Consider the following 24,491-nt stretch of genomic DNA (forward strand, 5'->3'; position numbering starts at 1 on the left):
GCTCACCATCCGGGGGTGCCCACATTTCCAGTGTCCAACGTCCCACTGAGACTGGCAGGCCCTCTGGGCAGGCTGCTCCCAGCTGCATGTTGGAGCCAGTGCTGCCAGCTGGATAACCTAGGCACACTCACTGGGCACCTCCCAGTTACCAAGGAGAGCCCAGACTGGCACTGAAAACAGTTTGGACCAGGGTGTAACAGATTTGGAAGGGGTGGGGACGTCAAGGCTTGGACTTGCCCATAATGGCTGCTGAGTCTTTTAAAGCTTTTGTGGGATGAGGGGAGGACTGGAGACCTGGAACGTAAAGGAGGGGCCCTCAGCTGGCCCTAGCACACCCTTCCCCATTGCGTGTAGGCTACCACGTGCTCTCGGACCTGGTGAGCGTGGAGAGACCCGGCTGCCCACCCGAGTTCCTCAACATCCCTATCCCGCCCGGAGACCCTGTGTTCGACCCTGACCAGCGCGGGGACGTGGTGCTGCCCTTCCAGAGGAGCCGCTGGGACCCTAAGACTGGACAGAGCCCCAGCAACCCCCGGGACCTGGTGAGACCAGGCAGGCGGGCTGGACGTGAGGCAGGCGGGGTCCTGGGTTCGGAGCCTGGTAGGGTCAGGTCGGGGGAGGCCTCCCAGCCCCCACCCACGGACACCCGCCTGGCCCTGGCCAGCCCTTACCCACCTCAGCTAGCCGCCCCCCGGCTCACCCTCCTGGTGCCCCACAGACCAACGAGGTGACGGGCTGGCTGGACGGCAGCGCCATCTATGGCTCCTCACACTCCTGGAGCGACGCGCTGCGGAGCTTCTCCGGGGGACAGCTGGCGTCGGGGCCCGACCCCGCCTTCCCCCGGGATGCACAGGACCCTCTGCTCATGTGGACCGCGCCCGACCCCGCCACCGGACAGCGCGGGCCTCAGGGGCTGTACGGTGAGGCCGCGGGGCCGGGCTGGCCGTTGGTTGGCGTGCAGCGCTGGGGGCTCGCCCAGGGCTCACCGGAGGGCGGGCTGGGAGCCAGCGAGCGTGGGCTCCTCTTGGTCACACCGCCGCTCTTCTCCTCTCTGCGTGCCCGCGTGGCATGCAGCCTTCGGGGCAGAGCGAGGGAACCGCGAGCCTTTCCTGCAGGCGCTGGGCCTGCTCTGGTTCCGCTACCACAATCTGTGCGCACAGAGGCTGGCCCTCCAGCACCCGCACTGGGGGGATGAGGAGCTGTTCCAGCACGCGCGCAAGAGGGTCATCGCCACCTACCAGGTCAGTCGCATGCCCCTCCTGCCACGTCCTGTCCCTCCATCCTTGGACATCCCCCACCCAGAAACGCCCCTTCTCACGAGGGCACCCCTTCCCAGGGAGCTAACGTCCAGGACAAGCCCCTGAGCTCTACAAGACACTTTGCTTGTGATTATTTAGTGCTCCCTTTGTGGCTTGTAGGGGACTGGCTTCCACAGGTCTCCTGTATGAGTTACTTCTCCCCTGACTGTCCCTGCCTGTCCTCATCTCCCACCCAAGCCTTCCTCCCAGCCCCGCAGCTCCAGGGCTGGTCTTCCCTTTCCCCTCTTAATCTTCAGAACATTGTCCTGTATGAATGGCTGCCCAGCTTTCTGCAGAAAATGCCCCCGGAGTATGCAGGTGAAGGGATGGGAAGATGGGAGAGCTTCAGGGACGAGGTGGGATGGGGGGAGGTTGGGTGATTTAAGGGCTTTCTTTTCTCCCCTATCCATAGGATACCGACCATTCCTGGATCCCAGCATCTCTCCCGAGTTCCTGGCGGCGTCTGAGCAGTTCTTCTCCACCATGGTGCCTCCCGGTGTCTACATGAGGTGAGGAGGGGCTCACATGTAGGGCAGGAGGGGTGGGATATCACTTGAGAAAAATCTGCCCCAGCCGCCCTCAAGACAGGATAATCAGTATGAAGTGTGTCCATCCTCCCAGGGAACAGTGAGTATGGAAAGGAAGAACAATTGTTTTAAAAGATACATACATCATTGTGGTTTTTAAGCATTTTTATGTCCATTTTCCCTCAGCTGGTGTAGATATTAATCCCCCAATTAAAATTGGGCTTATTTAGGCTCTGACGGTGAGTCACAAAGCCTGATGGTCTGAATCTCAGGTCTTGACACTCCATGGGGATATTTTGAGCTTTAATTAGCCCAGGGCTGAGGGCTTCCAAGCCTTCAGAGGGAATTATAATAAAAATGTGTGAGAGCTGAAGAAAAACAGTGGCTCCAAAATATTGAAATTGGTACTTTAAAAATACACATTTAATTACATGTGTGTGAAAGAAAGCATGCCAGTTTATTTTTTACAATTACACTGTACTTTAAAACAACTCATAGGTTAGATTTTCTTACTCTGGAGTAATTTCTGGATATGCCTGATGATGGCTAAAAAATCATAGCAATTGGGTTATCCGTAGACATGTTATTTGAAAAGAACAATTAGAAATCCTTGTAAAAAAATATACTTATATACACACACACATACAGGGTTTTTTAGATGTTTACTCTGGTGTGGGGAGAGGACCTTCCAAAAATCAGATTTTTTGTTTAGGACCTGCCCTGACCACACACTACCTCAGAGAAAGAGTGGTCTGGGCCCCTGGCTGCAGCCTTGAAGACCAGAGCTTATGCCTGACATTAGGACTTCATGATCTCAGTCAGTACTCCCGGCTCCTTGCATTTCAGAAATGCCAGCTGCCACTTCCAGGGGGTCAGCAATAGGAACTCAAGTGTCACCAGAGCTCTCCGGGTCTGCAACAGCTATTGGAGCCGAAAGGTCAGGTTTGGGGCATGTATGTGGGTGGGTATATGTGTTTTTTTTGTTTTTTGTTTTTGTTTGTTTGTGTGTGTGTGTGTGTGTGTGTGTGTGTGTGTGTGTGTGTGTGTGTGTGTGTCTCAGGATATGTGGTGAAGGTGGATGGTAGGGCTGAGGCAGTCAGCTAGGATGTGCTGGGGTGGAGGGGGCAGGCAACCTGGGGGACCTCAGCCATTTCCCCTACCAATGTCTGAGATGACTAGGTAATTGCATATGGTAAAAAATCAATCCTCCACCCCCATCTCAGGGCTGTGTGGGAGACAGGAAGTCCTGTGCAGGGGTGGCTGTACTTTCATTGCTTCCTCCTTCATTTTTCTTCTTCCTTGAGAGCTCTGGGTCTACTGTAGGCTTTGGAGTAACCCAGCCAACCAAGCCCCTAAGGAAACTTCCCCGTCAGGTACACCTAGGTCAGTGTGTGAATGTGTTTGTGTTGGGGGCAATAAGAGGAGGGATTCTAAGAGATTACCTGGGATAGACTGTCCATCCAAACCTGGCCAGTGTGGGTGAAGTGCAGTGGCCATTAATTTAAAACAAAATCAGATACTCTTTGTAGAGTGTGCATCAGAGGTAAAGGAGGTGCAAGGAAAATAGAAAAGAGGAAGGCATAGAATCAGAGTCACTGAGCTGAGCTGAAGACAACTCAGTGTCCTCCTAATCCCTTTTTATAATTTCACTTATTTTACTTACCTCTAATGCCCTTTGTATTAAGGGGAGGACACTGAGTTCAGAGAGGTCCTATGACTTGCCCATGGTCACACAGCTGGTTAGTAATAGACCAAAGACCAAGACCTACATCTAATGCTGTCAACTGTCCTAAAATAGAAGAAGTAACATTTTAGATCCCTTGTACTTGTGGAGACCTGTTTCCCAGCAGAATGGGCTTTGGATGGGGACATCACTCACCCTGAGTGGGGAACCAACCTGTGCAGGAGGAGTGACCCACCAGTTTGGGAGCAAACTGCAGATGTGGGTGGGCCCAGAACATGAAGCCGCCCAATCTCTGGCCCCATTAGCCACACCACTCTCTTCTCCTACACCCTTGAAAGCACCCGAACCTACAAACAGCTGAAGATGTGGATATGCTGCTGCTGGGCATGGCTTCCCAGATTGCTGAGCGAGAGGACCATGTGGTGGTAGAGGACATGCAAGGTGAGGTGGAGAGTGTCCCCGCAGGCTGTGCACTCCTGACGCTTACGAGGAGGTTCAGCAGGAGCTCCAGCGTCAGACATGCAGGGGAACCCAAAGCTGTGAGCCTGCACTCTCACTGCTGAAAGAGCTTCTGATCTTCTGACTCTGGCAGCCTCTGTAGGGCTGCAGTTCCTCTGGGCTGGTTGGAGCTTGGGGCTTGGGCTAGAGGAGCTATGGTGGCCCTGAACTTTCCCAGACTCCCTGGTATCTCATCCCCAGATTTCTGGCCTGGACCACTGAAGTTTTCCCGCACAGACCACCTGGCCAGTTGCCTGCAGCGGGGCCGGGATCTGGGCCTGCCCTCTTACACCAAAGCCAGAGCAGCACTGGGCCTGCCTCCTGTTACCAGATGGCAGGACATCAACCCTGCACTCTCTCGGAGTAATGACACTGTGAGGAGGGGTTGGGACCTGAAGGTCAGGGTGGAAGGGCCAGAGATGGGCAGCCTTTGGGGTGTCAGCTATCACACCCTGAATTATCACCTGGGCAAATGGCATTGCCTGCCAGCCAACAGACCAGTTTTGGCTGCCTTGCCATCTTGGCACAGCAGTGTTTCTGCAATTGTGTGCCTATTTTATTGCTTTTGCCCTGACTGTTTTATAAAATTGTTGCAAGTGGAGAACCGAAGAGCCAATAAACAAGTGATATGTGCATATAACTCATAAACCTTATAAAATCAGTGTAAGGATAGAAATCATCAGGCACACCAAAAGTAGCAAATCTTTAGCTTCAAGTGGGTCTCACTGGAATCAAGCTGGTCAAGTGCTTATATACATTGTAGAGAAAAGAACTAAAGTAAAGGTCACGTGGAAATGCTGCTCATGTATTGCTGAAGCCTGTCTCTAAAAGACAATGTATATGCAGGGATTTGATTTTTAAAATTTCTTTTTAGTTCTAAAGAATAGAAACCTTTTCTGACACATCATTATCATTCTACCTCTCAACTTTTGCATTGATTCTGACCTTCAAGTTTTGTACCTTTTCAAGAACAAGCTGTGTTCTCATCTGGCTGCCTGTTTTATTTCAGTTTTATAAAACAGGCAGCTGACTCTGTGAGAGATTTTCCATAAATGAGTTAATTTATGTCGAGCATTCAAAGCAGGGCTTGGGGCAGTATAAGTGAGTTGTCATTGTCATTTATTATTATTATCCTGGAGGCTGATCCCTGGGAACCACCTCTTTGCTGGAGAGTGAGTGCTGGGTCCTTACACTCACTTCTCTCCCATCTTGGCCCCAGGTGCTGGAGGTTACGGCCTCCCTGTACAAGCAGGACTTGTCCCGGCTGGAGCTGCTTCCCGGGGGCCTCCTGGAGAGCCACGGGGACCCTGGGCCGCTCTTCAGCACCATTGTCCTCGACCAGTTTGTGCGGCTGCGGGATGGTGACCGCTACTGGTTTGAGAACACTGGGAATGGGTAAGGCCTGCTGGGCCCCCACCTCAGACTCCACATTGGCCTGGGCCCCAGACCTGTTGCCTGTAAACAGCTACATGGGCCCTTGATTCCCAGCTGGCCCCAGTCCCTCTGGGTCTCTTTCATCTGGGTCCCTGAGCCTGGTGGCATGGCAGGCAGGGGCTGGGGGCACACCTCTGTCCCACAGCAACAGCGCCCACCTCTCCTACCTGCAGGCTGTTCTCTAAGGAAGAGATCACAGAGATCAGAAGCATTTCTTTACGGGATGTTCTAGTGGCCATCACCAAACTGAACCCCAGCATCCTGCAGCCCAACGTCTTTTTCTGGCATGCGGGTAAGTGCTCAGGAAGTGCTTAGAGGGGTCTGGGGCTTGGCGCCTCCTTCTTCCTCAGCCCTGGGCTTGGTTCAGGACAGCTGGACAATGGACTTCAAGTGAGTAGTGAGCTGTGGTTCTGCTCTGGAAACTTTAGTTCTGGGTACCAAGGTGGCCACACACAGTTGTGTAGGTTCCCTTCTGCACAGTTCCAGGTGGTGTCCAAGTGAGGGCAAGACAGACTCAGAGAGACCTGGGGATGGTCTCTCTGGGAGAGATGGGGCTGGGATGGGGCTGGGGGTGGTGTGACATTGGGAGGGCCTAGTGAAGTGAGGATATCCTATCTCACAGCAGTGATTGGGTTCATTTTTGGCCCACTTGTTACCAGAGTGGGCAAACACCACATTCTTGGTACAATGTCAGAAGTAAGCATCTCCCTTCCCTGCTCTACCCAGAGCCCCCTCCCTCCTTTTCTGCCACCCTACCCTCCCAGGTGATCTTGTGCAGAGCTTACAGCCCACCATCCCCCAGGACTGTAGCTCTCTCTGCCTCCCCAGGAGACCCCTGCCCGCAGCCAAGACAGCTCAGCACCGAGGGCCTGCCAGCCTGTGCTCCCCTTGTCCTGCGGCACTATTTTGAAGGCAGTAGATTTGGCTTCGGGGTCACCATCGGGACCCTCTGCTGCTTCCCTCTGGGTAAAAGTGATGGGCAGTGGGGGGTTGGGTAACAGGTGTAAGCTGTGGGGTGAGGTTGAGGTGGTTCCATCTATGACCACCAACCACGCAAAGGTCTCTGGGCAGATGAAGAAAACATCAGAGCAGGAGGGGACATGAGAAGTGTCTGAGCTGCAGATAAGTCAGCTCTAGAATTGCCTCTCTGTTCTCCTAAGGTTTCTCCCAGGGGTGAGGTTGGTCAAGAGCTCTGGGGAATCCACAGTCCACAGCTATTTGCAGGAGACTGGGCCTTGGGAAACTGCCAGAGGCCAATCGCTGCTTGAGAACAGAGACTGGGATGTAGTTGCTGGGGCAAAGGATTAGGACTTAGTCTTTGGCATGGCTGCGTGTGTGTGTGTGTGTGTGTGTGTGTGTGTGTGTGTGTGTGTGTGTATGTGTGTGTGTGTGGGTTTACCAGCAGCCTGGCAGAGTGTGTCCATCTCTGGCACAGATTCTGGCATCAGTTTCTGATTGGGAAGTGGTGGAAGCAGGGGAGGCTATGAAGACATCTTAGATGCTACCCAAAGCTCCACATGGGATGTAAAGTGGCTCCCCGCAGGGAGCTTCACAATTTGAGACAGTTGAATGGGCTGACCTAAGAGGAGGGGAAAGCAGGGGGTTTTGCCAAGGAAAGGAGTCACTGATCCCCTCAGACTCCCACCTTCCTCTGAGCATCCTACTGCCTCTGCCCTCTCAGTGAGTCTGTTCAGTGCCTGGATTGTTGCCCGGCTCCGGAGGAGAAACTTCAAGAGGCTCCAGGGCCAAGCCCGCCAGAGCATCATGTCTGAGAAGCTTGTGGGGGGCATGCAAGGTAGGCCTGGAGCTGGCCTGAGTGTGGTGGGGAGCACTGACTCAAGTCTACAGCCTCAGTAGCCTAAGGAAAAGGTCTCCCTTTTCTAGGCCTCTAGGCAGACCAGGACAGGCAGGAAGAGCTGCAGGGGCATCAGGTAGAAGCTGGACCTGGAATCCCCCAACTTCCAAGTAAAGGGGATGTGATAGACTGATGGGCGGCAGTCATAGGACCCTGCCTACATTTCACGGGGTTCCTATGACTTGCAGATCCCAGAGAACTGGTGCTGTGTGGCATCTCACGCTGGAATTTCAGGCATGGGGAATTTATGCACATGCCTTAGAGACATAATCAATGAAGGTCTAGAATCAGACTGACTGAAGATTGGAATCTTGGTTCCACCTCTTGGGCTATTGGGCCTTGGGCAGATTTTTTTATCTCTCTAAACTTACTTTTTCTTATCTGTAACATAGGAATAATAAAAGCACTTACCTCATAGCTTTATGAAGATTAACCAAACTAATTCATGCAAAGTACTTGGTTCGGTGTGGGGCACTCAGTAAACACTCAGGACATGGTCGTTCTTCTGCGTTAGATGTAGAGCAGGACTGCTGGGGAGGGATAATCCTCAGTACCCAGGAAGGGGCAAGGAGCTGTGGAGGCCTTGATGTAACTCCAGCCTGAGCTGGCCTTCCTCTTGATGTGCCTCTGGCTTGGTGGCCCGGAAGGGCCCCAGCTGACCCAGCCCTGTCTCTCCATAGCATTGGAATGGCAGGGCCGCAAGGAGCCCTGCCGGCCTGTGCTGGTGCACCTGCAGCCTGGACAGATCCGTGTGCTGGACGGCAGGCTCTCGGTGCTCCGCACTGTCCAGCTGCGGCCCCCACAGCAGGTCAACCTCATCCTGTCCAGCAACCGTGGACGCTGCACCCTGCTGGTCAAGATCCCTAAGGAGTATGACTTGGTATGGCCCCACTGGCCCCTGGCTCCTTGCCCACAGCCACAGCTAGGGAGGCAGCCAGGTGGAGGAGTAAAAACACTGGGCCAGGCAGGGCTTCTGGCTTCCAGCCAGGCTGCAGCACCTAATAGAGAAATTGAAATATGTCTGTCCTACTCTGGGCTTGCTGGCTGACATGAGCCAGTCCCTTATTCCTCCTGCAGACATAGATTCCCCTCTCCCTTTCCAAGGATGCCCTGGCAGGTTCTAGCTGGGAGTCCTTGAAGAAGCTGGGCCTCCTTTCCTGTCCGCTGATTTCAGGATCTAGTGAATTGTCAGAGAGTTTAGAAAGGAGCTGATCTTCAGAGGCTAAGCTTCAGCTCTGACTCTGCCTGGCTCATGGTCTCCTCCATCTTCTGTCCTCCCTGCCTTCCCCTCCCTTCTCCAGTGTGGAATAGAGAGGAAAGAACAGCTTTGCACACATGCTTTTGGGTGTTGCCTCTGCGCCTGTAAGCAAGCCAGTTTAGCCCAGTGTCTCTTTGACAAGGGCACTCTTTCCAGTGGCCTCTGACAAAATTCATGTTAAGCTCTTGGCTTCAGGAGACCTTGATAAATGGCTGCTCTTCCTCCTGCCACCTCTGTAGGTGCTCCTGTTTAACCAGGAGGAAGAGCGGCAGGTGCTGGTGGAAAACCTCCGGGCAGCGCTGAAGGAGAGTGGGCTGAGCTTCCAGGAGTGGGAGCTGCGGGAGCAGGAGCTGATGAGGGCAGCCGTGACTCGGGAGAAGCGGAGCCACCTCCTGGAGACCTTCTTCAGGCACCTTTTCTCCCAGGTGTGTACAGGGGACTAGATATGTCTTTGCATGTCTGCGTGTGGTGGTGCTCTTATCTGCCGGAGGCCATTGGGGTGGCTCCAGGGAAAGCCAGACGCCCTGAATTCTCAGCTAATAATCACCTCTACTGAGACTTTGGCCAAATCACCTGACCTTTCAGTAAGGAGATGCTCCTGCTCCCATCTTAGTCCCATTCCCACCGGGGAGACTCCAGGGAGGCAACGCCCAGGAAGGGGCTTATCCGCATGTGTCCTGTCTCCCTCTTCAGGGCTGCCCTCACGCATCTCAACCTGTCCCAAAGACTGCAGAAACCTACGGTGAGATCAGGCAGCGTGGGGGCAATGAGAGCCCTTGGTCACCCCTCCTTGGGTGAGCACAGCTGCCAGAATTCTCCATGGGCATTAGTGCCCAGCTTGCAGACTTCTGAGAATTATTGCAAGAATGTGTGGAAACAAGATAGGAAGAGAAATGCAAGGACTTGAGTTCATACCCAGCATGAAAATAAAGGCAGCCTGGGAGCAGAACAATGGAGAAAAGCTTGGGAAATATAAGATAAATACAGCATGGGCCCCCACTGAAGGATTTTCTCATCCCACTGGCCACATCATCTGACCTTTCTGTAAGGAAGATGTTCCTGCTCCCATCTTAGTTCCATCTCCACCTGTCCCATCCCCATCCCACTGGGAAGATAGGACATGCACAGAAAGGAAGATAACTGGCAAAGAACAGCAGCTACCAAAGTCTTCCAGAAAGTATGTGGTCTGGAGTTCAGAAAAGGCAGTGGGGCTTCAGGCTGGTATGAAGTCATAGTGGAGGTGAGAATTGGCAAGGCCTCAAGAAAAGGTAGAAAAATTTCAGCTCAGAAGAAAAGAGCAGGAAGGACTGAGCAACAAATGAGCAAAAATTACCATTTAAGGACAAGGAGCAAGGTTGGCTGGTGGGGGAGAGGATTCAACAGGAAAGCTACTATTTAATGGTCACTCACTAGGTGCCAGACACATGACTTATGTCATTTTCACCTCAAACAAGTTGAACTTGAGTATGAGCTAGGGTGACTCATTGCCAGGCCGCAGGCAGGGCCAGGCCACCTTCACTCAGTTCAGGATCCAGCAGGGCTGTGGAACGCCTACGCTGGGGGTGAGGTGGGTGCTACTCTATCCTGGGGGTAGCTGCCAAACCTTCCTATCTGCACACTGCTTTCAGCTTTCAGAATGTTTTCCATACAAACTCTCTTGTTGATTCTCACCTGTGATAACCCTGTGAGAGGAGGTCAGGTAAGGAAATGAATGCCAGATAACTGAAGAGATTTGCCTGAGGCCACTCACAGCAGAGTTGGGATGTGAACCCAGGTCTCTTGCTTCCAACCCTAGGCTCTTTCTACTAAAGCACCGTGTTTGAAACAAGTTTTATGTCATGAACTAGGGGCCAGGCTTGAACTAGGGGCTGCCAGATGACAGGCAGGAAAGACAGGTGCTGTGGTCTGAGCCCTGCCTGCTTCCCTCGTGGTCTGTCCTCTGCTGGGGGGTGGACAGGAGTGGGCTGACAATAGCTCATAATGAGAATGCCCCTTTCCCAAACCTGATTTTTTCTCAACCCAGCTGACGCTTTTTCTCAGTCAAGACTCCTTTGGCTGAATAAGAGCAATCCGCTCATCCTACCATCATCAAAGGGGCATTTGACTCACAGGATATCATGGTGTCTCAGGAATTCCAAAGGGAAGACTGTGACCTGGCCTAGGAGGGACCAGGAAAGGGAGAACTGTCAGCAAATGAAGCCACTCCTTTCTTAGGCTGCCTCTGTTTTCTCGGTGCCTCTGTTTACCTCTGTGTCTGTGAACACTTGGAAGAACAGGGTGGTCCAAAATCTCTGAGTTTTCTTGGTGCTCAGGCCAAGACAGACCTGGGACCTCTCAGTTCCAATTCCAAATCCCCTGATTGAGTCAAGTGTGCATCTCTTGTCCAATCTAATAATAGCTAATAGAGAGGGGCCAGGGCTTGGTAGAACAAATGTCCCCAGGGACCACCCACAGTGCTAAAAGGGGAGTGCTTAAGGGAGGGATGCTGGGAAGACACCTCAAAAGGCGGCTCCTACCTGCCTCAACTGGATATCAAGTCAAAGAAGCCTTGCCTCCTTCTCTCCTCCCCTTGTCGGTGCCCAAGAGCAGGTGCTGGACATTGATCAGGCGGACGCAGGAACCCTGCCCCTGGACTCGTCACAGAAGGTGCGGGAGGCCCTGATGTGTGAGCTGAGCAGAGCCGAGTTTGCTGAGTCTCTAGGCCTCAAGCCCCAGGACATGTTTGTGGAGTCCATGTTCTCTCTGGCTGACAAAGACGGCAATGGCTACCTGTCCTTCCGGGAGTTCCTGGACATCCTGGTGGTCTTCATGAAAGGTGGGGGAAGAGGGAATGATTGTCCAGATAGAAGATGGAAGAGGCTGGAGACTGAGACTGGAGTGTAGCTGACCTGTGGAGAAGGGGAAGCCCTGGGGCCACCTGGGAGCACCCAGCTAGGGATCGGGAAGCAGTGTGGCCCTTTGCTGGGCCCAGCCACAGGTCACACTGGTGTGAAGCCCCTTCTGGTGAGCATGGGGTTTAGGCAGGTGGGCTGGCTCTCATGGGGCTCTCCTTCCCCCAGGCTCCCCTGAGGAGAAGTCTCGCCTTATGTTCCGCATGTATGACTTTGATGGGAATGGTCTCATTTCCAAGGATGAGTTCATCAGGATGCTGAGGTGGGTGGTATGGGACAGTCAGGAGACTTGCCAGGGCAGAGACTTCCAGCGGGAAGAGGTGGAACATGAGGGAGGGAGTGGGAGCACGGGAGGAGAAGGGGGGTTGATGACCAGGGGCCTCTACCTCCTCACCCATATAGCCAAATAGCTCCTACTATAACTCAGAGTGGGCTTAGGAATTGGCCAGCCAAGGCCCTTCCATGGGGGCTCTGAAGGCCTGGGGGGTTGGTGAGCGGGCCTTTGTGTCTAGGCCTTAGGTCCCTTGTATGAGTCTAATGGCTCCCCTACCTGCAACTCCAGGTCCTTCATCGAGATCTCCAACAACTGCCTATCCAAGGCCCAGCTGGCCGAGGTGGTCGAGTCCATGTTCCGGGAGTCAGGCTTCCAGGACAAGGAGGAGCTGACGTGGGAGGACTTCCACTTCATGTTGCGGGACCATGACAGCGAGCTCCGCTTCACACACCTCTGTGTCAAAGGTAGGGCAGCCTAGTAGCAGGCCTGACTAATCTGTTAGGCACAGCAGGCACAGTGCCTAGAGGTCCACATACTTTTAGGAGCCCCTAGAGATGTTTTAACTTCTTTTAAAATAAGAAGAAAGAATGAATATAGTAATAGAAAATATGTAATAAGGTATCCAGCCTGGATTATATTCTGCTTTATGCCAACACATTTGTAAAATGTAGTTTGTTTTTAGGGAGGGATGGGCCCAGGAAGGCAACAGTGCCTAGGGTCCCTGAAAGTCATAATGCAGCTCTCCTTGTGGGGTGGGCAGGGTCAGGATGGGGTGGGGGACAGCTGCTGGAATTCTGCTTCTCCTCCCCCACTGTACCCCCCAGCTTCCTGTCAAAGGCCCCTGTGCCTGGTGCCTGGGACGGGGGAAACCATGTCTCCTTGTTACAGCTCTACCTGAGCCATACCCACCTGAGCCGGGGTGTCTGGTGATGGGTTGCTCTGGTTTTGTTTGCCTCTGTATCCTCTGGAATGCTTAATAAATATTTGCTGAGTGCATGGAGACACACTTCTGTTGTCCCTTCCCCTAATTCCAACCCCATCTGTGTCTGACTCAGGGAGGTGGGGGCTAGAGCCAGGGTGAAGAGGGGTCAGGTAGCAGGCAGGGGGACTGTCTGTGGCCTGCTCTCAACTGTTACAGTGCCTTCACAGTTTGGGATTTTCACTGGGGCATGTTGAGACCAAACCCAGCCCATCCCAGGATTATGAAAACATGGGGCAGCTGGGCAGCCCAGATGAGAGAGAGGGGCGAGTTAGGCAAGACACAGCCACGCCTCTGGTCAGGACTTCTCCTCCCCCAGAGAGGAGAGAGGAGAGTGCAGGCCCAGCACTCCTGATTCTGCAGCTTTTCACTTTTCCCAGGCAGCCAGGGCAGGGGGCACCTGGGCCTGAGGGCAGAGCAGGAGCAGGTCCTGGACATGAACCTAGGCCAGAGACCCTGGGGACATCCAGCCCCTGGGGTGGAGGGGAGGACCAGGCTTGGGAAATGAGGATTAAGTATAAAGCTTGCATTGAGTACTACTTTGTTTTGCTTTTAATTGTTGTGATTTGTTGTTTCTTCTAAATTTTACTTTGAGACATTTTAAACCCACAGAAAAATGTGCAACAATAGTACAAGGAACATCCCTTTACCCTTCACCTAGATTTGCCATGTTACCATTTTGCCACATTTGCTGTTTGCTGAACTATTTGAGAGAATAGACATCCATACTTTGTTTTAAACACTGATTTCACTAAATTCAATTTAATCACTTTTGGCCTCTGGGCTCCAGACAAGGGTAATCTTCAGGATTGGTCTTGTACTTGGAAGTGACCTGGAAATCCCCCGGCCTCCTGCAAAAACCTGCAACTGCAGTTCAGTCCTGCCCTGTGCCTCAGTGCTCAGCCCAGATGGGGAACAGTGGGTGGCTCCTGGGAGGCCTTTCCGACCCCCCAACATTTATATGAACATTTCCAAACAGAAAAGTGGAAAGAATTTTATGCTGATTTCCTGTATATGTACCACCTGGATTCTACATTTAACTTCTGGGTGGGTTCAAGCTGGAGGGTCTTTAGCAGGGTTTTTGTGGCAGAATGGTCTTAGTGGGCAGTTTGCATGCAAATCCTGAACTCTAGCCCATAAACTTGATACCAGTCCCAGGGGTGAGACTGAAGGTGGACACACATGTGGGGAAGCCTGCTTTGCCAACTTTGTTTCAGGCCTTCTCCCAGCCCACCTGGGGCTGAGGCTGGTCCAGATCCCTTTGGCAGCATGGGCTGAGCTGGGCACCCAGAAGCAGGGTAGTGGCCTGGGACCCTCTGCAGTGACTGGACGTGGTGTTGGTGGTGTGCATTTGAGCCAGGTTCTCCTGGGCTCTGGGCCCTGAGCCACTCCGTAACCTGGCTCTACACTGCAGGGGTGGAGGTGCCTGAAGTCATCAAGGACCTGTGCCGGCGAGCCTCCTATATCAGCCAGGAGAAGATCTGGTGAGCCTTCATCTGGGAGTACTGGAGGAAGGGCTGGGGTTGGAGTGCTGCATTTTCTCTCCCTAGAATGACTGGGATTAGGGCCCCCACTAGACTGTGTAGTGCCTTCATGCAAATTAGAAGGCGGCACTACTTACTCTAGGCAGACACAGCCCTATACCAGGGAAAGCAGAGAGCCTGCTGGCTTTCCGTACTCACCTGCTGGGTCAGATGCCCTTGGAAGGGCACAGCTGCATGAGACAGCCTTGGCTAGGACCCCCAGGATCCAACTCACTCTCTCACTCTGTCTCTGGGGGAACCCTGCTGTCCTGTCTGCTGGCTGAGAGCTCTGACCCTTCAACAGAGTGGGTCTGGAGGCAGACTGGGGCCACAGAGAACCAAGTGGCTCAGGTGGCCAATTTCCTGTCTCCCATGTTCCTGTCCTAGTCCCTCTCCCAGAATGAGTGCTCGCTGTCCCCGCAGTGACATCGAGGTGGAGCTGACACCACAGAGACTGCAGTGCCCCACAGACACATACCCTCCCCAGGAGATTCGGCGGAGGTTTGGCAAGAAGTATGTCTGCTCCTCCCTATAAGCTCAGGCAGTTCATCCTCCCTTCAGGGCCTAGTAATTGATTATTTGGCACCAGGCACTGTACTAAGCACTGGGAATAAAGCAGGGTGAGTAGTGCCTCCCAACCATATCACAGTCTGATGAGATAGCTTGGTACACTGATCACTACAATGTCCCTCTGAATAGTGATAAGAGGAAGGAGCTTCAGAGCTCAAGAGAGTGCTCACCTCTGCCTGAAAGGTCAGGGAAGGCTTTCTGGAGGAGGTGTCCTTTGAACCTACAGTAAAGGATGAGAGAAGAGCTGGTGGGGCTTGGGAGCTAAAAGTTGGGACGAAAGAGGGCTGTTTGAGTGGGAACTGGGGTAGATGGAATGCATCCCCTGGGTGGACCAACTGACCAGTTATGAGGCCATCCCTACACTGACAACCCACTTGAGTGTGGTGTAGTTTTTGGGGTCTGAACCCTGCTTGGCTTGAGTTATTCCACACCCCTTTCCGCCCTTTGGTAAGAGAGGCTGCATTAGAGTTGGATCCTTGGCAGAGAGCCAAGACATCCTGTCTCCCAGGGTAACCTCGTACCAGCCCCTCCTGTTCACGGAGGCTCACCGAGAGAAGTTTCAACGCAGCCGCCGCCACCAGACGGTGCAGCAGTTCAAGCGCTTCATTGAGAACCACCGGCGCCACATCGGCTGCGTGGCCGTGTTCTACACCATCGCGGGGGGCCTTTTCCTGGAGAGGGCCTACCGTGAGTGACGGCTGCGGCGGGGACAGGGCTTGCAATAAGTGACGGCCCTGGGGGTGGGCCCGCGGTGAGTGACGGCGGCGCCGGGGCGGGGCGTGCAGTAAGCGACAGCCCTGGGGGCGCGTCCTCCCGAGGTGCTGGGGCCTGTCTGCCTGAAGCCCGCAGGAGCTGCGGTCGACTTTCCTCTGCAGACTACGCCTTTGCGGCTCACCACAAGGGCATCACCGACACGACCCGCATAGGCATCATCCTGTCTCGGGGCACGGCCGCCAGCATCTCCTTCATGTTCTCCTACATCCTGCTCACCATGTGCCGCAACCTCATCACGTTCCTGCGAGAGACCTTCCTCCACCGCTACGTGCCCTTCGACGCCGCGGTGGACTTCCATCGCCTTATCGCCTCCACTGCCATAGTCCTCACAGGCAGGTCCTGGGAGTCCGAGGATTCATTGGCTGCACCTCCTCCCATCCCCGGCTGGCTCCCCCTCCAGGGAGAGCCCCCACCTCTCTGCCTGCACTTACCCTGAGTATAAGTCTTGGATGTCCTTCTCATTAAGGGTGGAGGTGGCCTGGGCAATGGTGTGAAGTAAGCCCAGGAGCTCTCCCTGCCCCACCAGGGCCTCTTACCACACACTGTCAAGGCCACCTCACCAGCCTCCAGCTGACAAGTTGCTAACACCCCAGAATGAGTACACATAATGTGTGATTTCTCCCAGTTTTTATGTTTTAAAACATAATTCTGTGAGAGAAACCAAAGGAATGAACTTCTAATGGTGTGATTTCAGACTGTGGTTGTGTTCATGAATGGTGTTTATATGGAACCAGTGGAGGAACAGGAGATTGATTAGAGATCAGAAGTCCAGACCCCTAGGATCCTTCAGGTCCCCTACTCTGGCAGACCAAGTCCTCTCTCTACCTTGGGCTGAACCCGTTAAGTACCTGCATCAGGCTGCCCCCAGACTCATCCCACCCTGTCTGGTCTTTTCCTTAGTCTTACACAGTGTGGGCCACGTGGTGAATGTGTACCTGTTCTCCATCAGCCCGCTCAGCGTCCTCGCTTGCCTCTTCCCGGGCCTCTTCCACGACAACGGGTGAGTGAGTGAGTGAGTGAGAGTGTGTGTGTGTGCAGTGGGGGTGGAGAGAGGGACTCTTTGCATGTGGAAAGAAGCAAATTCTCTTGGCTCAGAGGAGACAGTCACCTTCCAGGTTATAGGACAGACAATGACCAGCCTAAGCCTCCAGCCCCAAGTCAGCAGAAAGGGAGACTGGTGGCTGGATTGGGGTGCCTTCTCTAGAAGTTCCAGACATTTCCTCTCAGGATCCTTTCTTGCCTTCCCTTCTCCACAGGTCTGAGTTCCCCCAGAAGTACTACTGGTGGTTCTTTCAGACAGTGCCAGGTGAGAGCCCTTCCTGTTCTGAATTTCTGGGCCTGGCTCCAAGCTCCAGGCTCTGGGTTCTATCTGCCATGGGGCAGCCCGGTTGCAGTAACTCACATGGTGAGCCAGCCTCTGCGCTCTGGCCCTGAGGACTCTCCTGGGCAGTAGGAGACTGTATTCCAGTCCTTCTTTCAGGAGCTTGGCTGGGCCCCCACCCCACCTCTGAACTAGTTCCTTCCTCTGTGCAATGGGAGTGGACCCCCTTCTTCCCTTAACACACACACCAACCATGATGGTGACTTTGGGGAATGCTGTGCCCAGCTGTGTGAGGGAGGAACCCAAGTGCTTTGTCAAGTCAGGCAGAGCCCCCCACTGGTGCCTCCTTGTGGTCTGTTTTGACAAGGGCTGTTAGGAGGCATATTCCTAATTCCCCATAATCACCCATTTTAGAACTATTAGCTGTGAATCTATTCAAATGCTTCTTGAACCCATTTATATTTTCAGTCTGTTCCCTCCTTGGAGTAACGCATTTTCTACACTAACTCCTCTCTGTGAAACACAGCATGTTTTTTGAAAGTTTTTAATCCTAAAATGATCGGCTTTGGACTTCAGAGAGTGCTTGCTAATTCCTGCACCTGAGAATTAGTGTCTAAGGCTGCGTTTATGCTCTCCTCTCCTTTCAGAACTTTCCAGGCTTTGGTTAGATCCCTTCTTAACCTTTGCTCTTCCCCACTGCAGGCCTCTAATCTCCCTAATTTCTGTCTCTCTCCTCCTTGGTCACTTGAGGTGCCATCTCTGGCCCCTGCACTCCCATCTAGTGTTGCTCTCCTGTATCCCTCAGTCCTGGGATCCCTTGTGAGAGGAGGGGCTTCCCATCAACTCCAGGCTGGCTCCAGGAGGGGCTCTGGAGATGAGCAGGGACACTGCGGTCCCACTCACCAACGATGTCAGTGTTCATGCTGTGTGCTGTGGCAGCCAAGTGGAGTGTCACAGGGACACTGACCAGGTCTTGGCTCCCTGGTCAAGGTGCAGGCAGAGCCCACAGTGTCCAGAATCCAACCCAGAGGGCCCAGAGTAGATGCCCTGTGCATTCATTCACTCGGCACACTTTTACATAAGGCCCATGGTATGCCAGGCCCTGCACTAGGCACTCTGATTCAGTGGCGAAATCAGCCTAGCCTGGACCCTGTTCTTGTGGACTGAGAGCCAGGAAAGTGACAGACATAAAACAAATAATGACACAGATGCTTGAAAAATAACAATCATGACACAGTCTATGAAAGACAGGTAGTAACTGTGATGGATGGTGTGTGGCAGGGAATAGAGGAGGATGGTAGGTTCTCCCCACCCACTCCTAGAGCGGTGCAGTGGAAAGGGGACCCTGACCCCTGGCAGCCTCAGAACAGCCCCCCTCTCAAAGCCCTGCTCCTCTGCCTTACAGTCATGTTCATTTTGCAGGCCTCACAGGAGTTATGCTGCTCCTGGTCCTGGCCATCATGTACGTCTTTGCCTCCCATCACTTCCGGCGCTGCAGCTTCCGGGGCTTCTGGCTGACCCACCACCTCTACATCCTGCTCTACATTCTGGTGAGGGCCTTTGGCAGTGAGCCAGACCAGGAGGGTTTGTGCAGATGTCCCAGACAGGCAGTGAGGGCTGAGACATTATTTCTTCATAACCCTTAGAATGTCAACTATTCGCTTCTCTATATGTCTTAAAAGAGGGAGATTACAGTATAGGGTTCTTGAGTAGACTGACCTTAATATGTAGCACTTGGAAGACTGACTCTCTGCTGTGGGTTTTGCAGTGGCAGCCTTACCAGGCTCATCTACATTCCTTGCAGATGCTCTCACACCATTTCTGCCCGAGTCAGTCCTTCTCCACTTTTGGTGGCTGGTTGGGCTCCTGGGTAGACTGCCTGTGCTCAAGGGACACCTTTTTTTATGAGAAACTTATCTTTTTTTGGTTCTGCTACTTTTGTTCTGGTCCTGTTTTATGGGGTGTCAGCCACCCTACCCATCTAAGTACCACCTACAAAATTAATGAGCTTCTCCAAATGTCTTTACTTACACTGATGATAACATGGATTTTGAAGACTCCACCTGTCCTCTTTCCTTTTCCCTAACTTGGGGTCCTGCCTCCCTTCATATTCCCTCCCTTCTCCTGTCCCATTCCCTTCATCCTCCCCTGGGTTTGCTGTCAGGTGCTTCAGCTGGTCAGTTTCAGATGACTCTGCTCTGTGCTCCATGTCATGGCTCTGCTTGGCCTGCCTTCCTCACAGACACAGGCGTTTCCCCAGAGGGCACCCCTGGGGCCTTACTGAAAAGCTAACCTAGTCCCCCAGACCCTGAAGTTCCTGCCTATGATGGTTTGGAGCATGGAGCACATAAGGCTGCCCTCTTTGCCACCTGCCTTCAGTCAGAATGGCACACAGAGGCCTGCTTGTCTTGAGACAAAGAGAAAAGCCACTGTTGTTTGGGTCAGGCTGGTGCCTATTGTTGGCCCTGCCTCCATCCAAGTTCCATTTTCACTAATAAGTAGGAGGTTTCTGTCTTGCCTGAGGCTCAGCTCTTCATGGTTCACAAGATGACTACGCAGCGTTAGATGTTTCCTAGAGCTGATGTCCGTTTCCGCTCCTTTCTTTGGAAGCTCTCTCCCTCTGCACCTTCCCAATAATATGGGTGGAGCTCTAGCATCCCAGGTTATCCTTTCTGTTAGGTGTGGAGACAATGTTCTTGTTCCTGGTGATAAAGCAGCTTCTTTTATCTAAGCAGGAGACCAAGGAGAGTGGCCAGATTGGCTCCCTGAGACCAAGACCCCTTTCTGATTTGTCCCTGGGTTTTGGGAATCACTGTGGTTCAGAGCCACCCTTACTGTCAACAGGGAAGTCAGCAGCTCAGAAAGATGCAGATCCCCCTGCTGGGCGGTTCTAACCCAGGCAGTCTGGGAGTGTCTCTCTTAGAGGGAAATCAGGGCCAAAATACCCATGTCCTTCCCATTCAGCCCAGGTGTGGCACTTGACTTCTGGCAGAGAAGTTACAAGTGAAGTACCCCAGTGTGGAGCAGACCCTGGAAAAGGTGTTCAGGCTCCTGTCTCAGGCTGAAGAGGGCGGGACTAGCACAGCAGAAGCTGAGCTGGCGGGATCCTCCCTGAGCTCCTCAAGTCAACCATGAATCTGCAGCAGCTTTGTGGTTTAAGAGTACAGCCAACACTGAACACGGTGTATAAACAGAGGAGAATGAATCACCCTGACATTGTTCTCAGCCTGCTTGGAGGCTTGGAAAGCCTTGAGGGTGGATGTGGGCTCCGCACAAACCAGTGCCAATTCAGAGAAGAGCCCAGAGAGTTTAAGTTGGTCCTGTGGGGAAAGTTCAAGAATTCAGAAACACTCAGCTGGGGGAAGGGAGAGCTGAGTGAGGAAGCAGAGCTCAGTATAACAGTTATCTATTGGGGGTCTAGTGTGTCCTAGTTCTGTGTTAGGCCCCACAGAGGATGGGGAGACTCAGCTCTGCTCTCAGGAACTTAGAATTTGCTGCAGAGAATAATGCCATAAACATGAAATTATCAAAATGAGTAGACAGTATAAGATTAATTGCTGAGCTAAGTATTCCAAACAGTAAGTGACAGGAGCTCTTTGAAGGGAGTTTCATTTGATCCAAACTGGTTAGGGAAGACTTTGCTAAGAAGATGGGACCTGGGCCAGGCCTTAAGGAGAGGTAAGCTGAGGTTTGACAGGGCAGAGTGGAAGCTGAGGAGCATCTCCAGTAGAAGGAAGGGCATTCGTGCAGGTTCAGAGGTGGGAATGATGATAGCACATGCAGGGCACAGAGGCTCGGGCCTGGCTGTGAACGGCCACTGGGTGGTAGGCGGTAGCAGGACAGGGTGGACCTGTGCGGGCTGCAGCTCAGCTGAGGCCACACCACGTGGGAGAAGAGCAGATGGTGAGGAAATCAGGCTTGGGCAACATGCAGGATTGGGGTGGGAGAAGAAACAGAGCCAGTGCAGGAGAGGGACAGTGAGCGGCCTGAGAGAGAAAGAGGGAGACCCAGGGGAGCACCGCTGCAGAAGTGGCAAGGAGGGGGTGGTCACCAGGCTGCCAAGTGTGGGCACGAATCTGCTCTTAGATGACACCTCAGGGTGTGGCCATTTGTGAGCCCTTAGTGAGCAGGTCCTGAGAAGAGGTGGAGGCAGCAACCAAGTCCGACCAGACTCAGGAGCAAGCGAGCAGGGAAGAATGGGGACAAGCAGTGCTGACTACATGAGACCAGCTCGTTGCAGAAAGGACCAGAGCTGGACAAACCTGTCAGCTCTTTTATGGAAAAGAGGGACTGGTTGGATGTTCTCATATCCAAAGGGGGATGATGAATTGGGGAAACTCCCTTCATTGACTCGGCAGTTATTGAGTGCCTGCCATGTGCCAAGCAGAAACGCTGGAAGCGGAGGGTAGAGTGGCCAATGAAATGGACACAGTCCAGTGGGGAAACAACAGTATATTTGTCAGTGAATGAACAGAATTATTGCAGATGATGACAAGTGCTCTGAAGGGAGATGTGGTAGAGAGGATGGAGGGATGCCTGAGGAGGGGGCATTTCTCCTGTGACCTGAAAAATGAGGTGGAAGTGACTATGGGAAGAACCACGGGATGGGCATTCCTGGCAGAGGGAATAGCGTGTGCCAAGGTCCTGAACAGAATGGACTTGCCATGCTTGAGGAACAGAGAGGGGGAAACACTGGCAGGCAGAGGCGTCATGGAGCAATGACTTTTTAACTGGGAATATGATAAAGTGAACTTTTAAAAAGTCACACTGGCTGCCTTGGAGAGGATGGATTCCAGTGGGGCAAGCAGAGAAAACCAGTTAGGAGGCTGCTTTGTGACTACAGGTGAGAGCCAGCCAACACAGCACTGTCTAGGGTGTAGTCAGGGAGGCACAAGTAGTCTTATTCTTCATGGATGCTCTGGAGAAAGGGGTTGAGGTCTTGGAACCCGGAGGGAGTGTGGAATGGGGCGGGGAGGTCAGATGTGCCAGTGGGGAAAGGATGCAGGGTCTAAAGCCCCAGCAGGCCTCAGACCCTGGGTCTTAGCTGCACTCATCGTTCCATCCAGCTCATCATCCACGGCAGCTTCGCCCTGATCCAGCTGCCCCGTTTTCACATCTTCTTCCTGGTGCCGGCACTGATCTATGTGGGGGACAAGCTGGTGAGCCTGAGCCGGAAGAAGGTGGAGATCAGCGTGGTGAAGGCAGAGCTGCTGCCGTCAGGTGCCAACCCCGGGGGCTGCCAGGGACCAGCCTGGTGGTCCTGGAGAAGCTGATGGGGCAGGGGCAGGGACTGGGCTCATCACCTCCTGACCTAGCCCAGTGGAGTTGGCAGGGGCCTTGGCATGGCAGGGACAAGGGAGCTGGTAAAGCAGCTCTTTGCCAGGGGACCCACGCCTCTCCTACAACACAGAGAGGAGCTCAGGCCAGGCTGCCCCCTGCCCTGCTGCCTACTGACCTCAGCCCTGCCCGGCCCCTCCTCAGGGTGGTCGTGACCCTAGAGCAGTAAGGCCTTCTGATGAGGGGCAGCCTCCTCTGTCATAACCCAGAAGCAGAGCTGAGACTGCAGGTGGGGGTGTTCTCTGGAGGCCACACTGGTGCTGGGGATATGACAGCAGCCTCCTGCCCACCTTCCTTCCACAGGAGTGACCCACCTGCAGTTTCAGCGGCCCCAAGGCTTTGAGTACAAGTCAGGACAGTGGGTGCGGATCGCCTGCCTGGCTCTGGGGACCACTGAGTACCACCCCTTCACACTGACTTCTGCACCCCATGAGGACACACTCAGCCTGCACATCCGGGCAGCAGGGCCCTGGACCACTCGCCTCAGAGAGACCTACTCACCCCCGACGGGTGATGGCTGTGTCAGATACCCGAAGGTGCTCAGACCCAGACCAGCCATGCTACCTCACACATCCCTGATTCAGGCCTTGGCCCTGCAGCACCAGATGTCCCACTGTGTGCCTCCCTTCCCCCATCCAGAGACTGGTTGTTCGAGATAATGCTGCAGTTCTTACTCCCTGAACCTCACACCATGAACCTATCTGCCTCCCCTGCCTCCCATTTCTGTCTTCAGAACTATGGTAGTGGCTGTGCTTAACTCAAACCACTCCCCTTCCTGCAGCTGTACCTTGATGGACCATTTGGAGAAGGCCACCAGGAGTGGCATAAGTTTGAGGTGTCAGTGCTGGTGGGAGGCGGCATTGGGGTCACCCCCTTTGCCTCCATCCTCAAAGACCTGGTCTTCAAGTCATCAGTTAGCTGCCAAGTGTTCTGTAAGAAGGTGAGTACCCCCACCTGCTGCCAGCCCCTGGCCCCTGCTTCTTATCACTGTGTCCATCTGTGCCTGTCTCTCCTGCCTCTGTTCTTGGCCTCCCAGATCTGGGCAAGGTCAAGTTCGCTTGACCCCAAGGGGTTCAGGATATCCCTGGACCCTAAAAGACAGAGTTGGTTCACTGATGCCTCCATCCCACATGGGATTTGCTTCTGGGAGTCCCTCCAGGTGGGGTTAGAGAAACCCATTCCCTCTTACAGAGGAGGTCAGCACTTGGAGCAGTGTTGGGTTGGGAGGGGGAAGGGCTCGCTTGGGGTGAAGCGCAAGTGAAACTGGCTCTGCTCTCCAGAGGAAGAGGCAGGAGGTGGCAAGGCAGGGCTGGTGGGCCAGGTTGGTTCCAGGAACACAGTCCAGGCCCTCAGGCCCCTTCCACACCAGTCTCTTTCACCCCAGCCTATACCTGGTGGCAGGCCCCTGCTTGTCTCTCTGGGCCTGGTAGGTGAGTTGGGGCGCAGGAATGCAGCAGGCAGAGGCCCAGCCCGTATGCTGTCAGCATTCAGAGGGTGACAGACAGCTCCCTGGTTCCTCTGTTCATGCCAGCTCTGCCTCTGTTTCTTAACTCACAGGGACCCCCTTCTCTCCATCTGAAACTGGAGATGGGTCCCTCCCAGGGCAGCTTCCATCCTGCAGGGCTCTCTGAGCCCATCCCTGTTACTCCAGGCAGCCAGCAGGGCCCTCCCTGAGGCTGTTCTGTGACACGTCCCTTAGAGGGACCCTCTTCCTCTGGGCTAGGGTTGATTGGGAACCTACCAGCCTGAGGAGGGCTCTTTGAAGGATGGCAGGGCAGGATTAGTATGAAAACCTGCTTCCCACCCCATCAGACATTTCACTCACTTGACAAGGGTCCATTATCATTGCCCCAGGCTATTGCTCACTTCCACTGCTCTGTTCTCTGGGGTGACTCCATCTCCTGCCCCACAGCTTGGCCCTGTGGCCCCTACACTCCATCTCCCCAGACTGTCTGGGAAGAGGCACAAGGTGGCTATTGTTGTGGGGATCCCTGGGATATAGGGAGCCTGAGCTGAGAGGGGTCCTAGCTCCAGCCATATGTCCCCAGATATACTTCATCTGGGTGACACGGACCCAGCGGCAGTTCGAGTGGCTGGCTGATATCATCCGGGAGGTGGAGGAGAATGACCACCAGGACCTCGTGACTGTGCACATCTACATCACTCAGCTGGCTGAGAAGTTTGACCTCAGGACCACCATGCTGGTACGTCAGGGCTGGCCAGGCACGGTGGGTGGGCCGCCGTTGGGACTGAGCTGAGGCTGGCTCT

The 24,491-nt window shown here is 53.8% G+C and overlaps 1 protein-coding gene across 3 annotated transcripts in view; it reads left to right on the forward strand.

Annotated features, from left to right (window-relative positions):
• Positions 1-24,491, forward strand: part of DUOX1 (dual oxidase 1) — a 30,005-nt gene that overhangs the window by 3,897 nt on the left and 1,617 nt on the right. For 2 of the 3 annotated variants that reach the window (XM_037022193.2, XM_073211742.1), the window contains 28 exons: positions 355-542; positions 719-920; positions 1,075-1,241; positions 1,556-1,616; positions 1,711-1,807; positions 2,672-2,762; positions 3,848-3,950; positions 4,209-4,381; positions 5,227-5,402; positions 5,615-5,733; positions 6,270-6,407; positions 7,123-7,236; positions 7,977-8,176; positions 8,794-8,979; positions 11,144-11,369; positions 11,614-11,707; positions 12,008-12,183; positions 14,113-14,182; positions 14,609-14,734; positions 15,300-15,478; positions 15,667-15,897; positions 16,466-16,565; positions 16,822-16,871; positions 18,309-18,436; positions 21,953-22,106; positions 22,527-22,759; positions 23,005-23,163; positions 24,272-24,427. In XM_037022193.2, the coding sequence (XP_036878088.1) occupies positions 355-542; positions 719-920; positions 1,075-1,241; positions 1,556-1,616; positions 1,711-1,807; positions 2,672-2,762; positions 3,848-3,950; positions 4,209-4,381; positions 5,227-5,402; positions 5,615-5,733; positions 6,270-6,407; positions 7,123-7,236; positions 7,977-8,176; positions 8,794-8,979; positions 11,144-11,369; positions 11,614-11,707; positions 12,008-12,183; positions 14,113-14,182; positions 14,609-14,734; positions 15,300-15,478; positions 15,667-15,897; positions 16,466-16,565; positions 16,822-16,871; positions 18,309-18,436; positions 21,953-22,106; positions 22,527-22,759; positions 23,005-23,163; positions 24,272-24,427 (4,097 nt within the window). The remainder of the gene's footprint in view (positions 1-354; positions 543-718; positions 921-1,074; positions 1,242-1,555; positions 1,617-1,710; positions 1,808-2,671; positions 2,763-3,847; positions 3,951-4,208; positions 4,382-5,226; positions 5,403-5,614; positions 5,734-6,269; positions 6,408-7,122; positions 7,237-7,976; positions 8,177-8,793; positions 8,980-11,143; positions 11,370-11,613; positions 11,708-12,007; positions 12,184-14,112; positions 14,183-14,608; positions 14,735-15,299; positions 15,479-15,666; positions 15,898-16,465; positions 16,566-16,821; positions 16,872-18,308; positions 18,437-21,952; positions 22,107-22,526; positions 22,760-23,004; positions 23,164-24,271; positions 24,428-24,491) is intronic. The other variant, XM_073211741.1, reaches the window with a different exon arrangement.

The sequence above is a fragment of the Manis javanica genome, chromosome 8, assembly GCF_040802235.1.
Source record: "Manis javanica isolate MJ-LG chromosome 8, MJ_LKY, whole genome shotgun sequence".
NCBI classification, from domain to species: domain Eukaryota; kingdom Metazoa; phylum Chordata; class Mammalia; order Pholidota; family Manidae; genus Manis; species Manis javanica.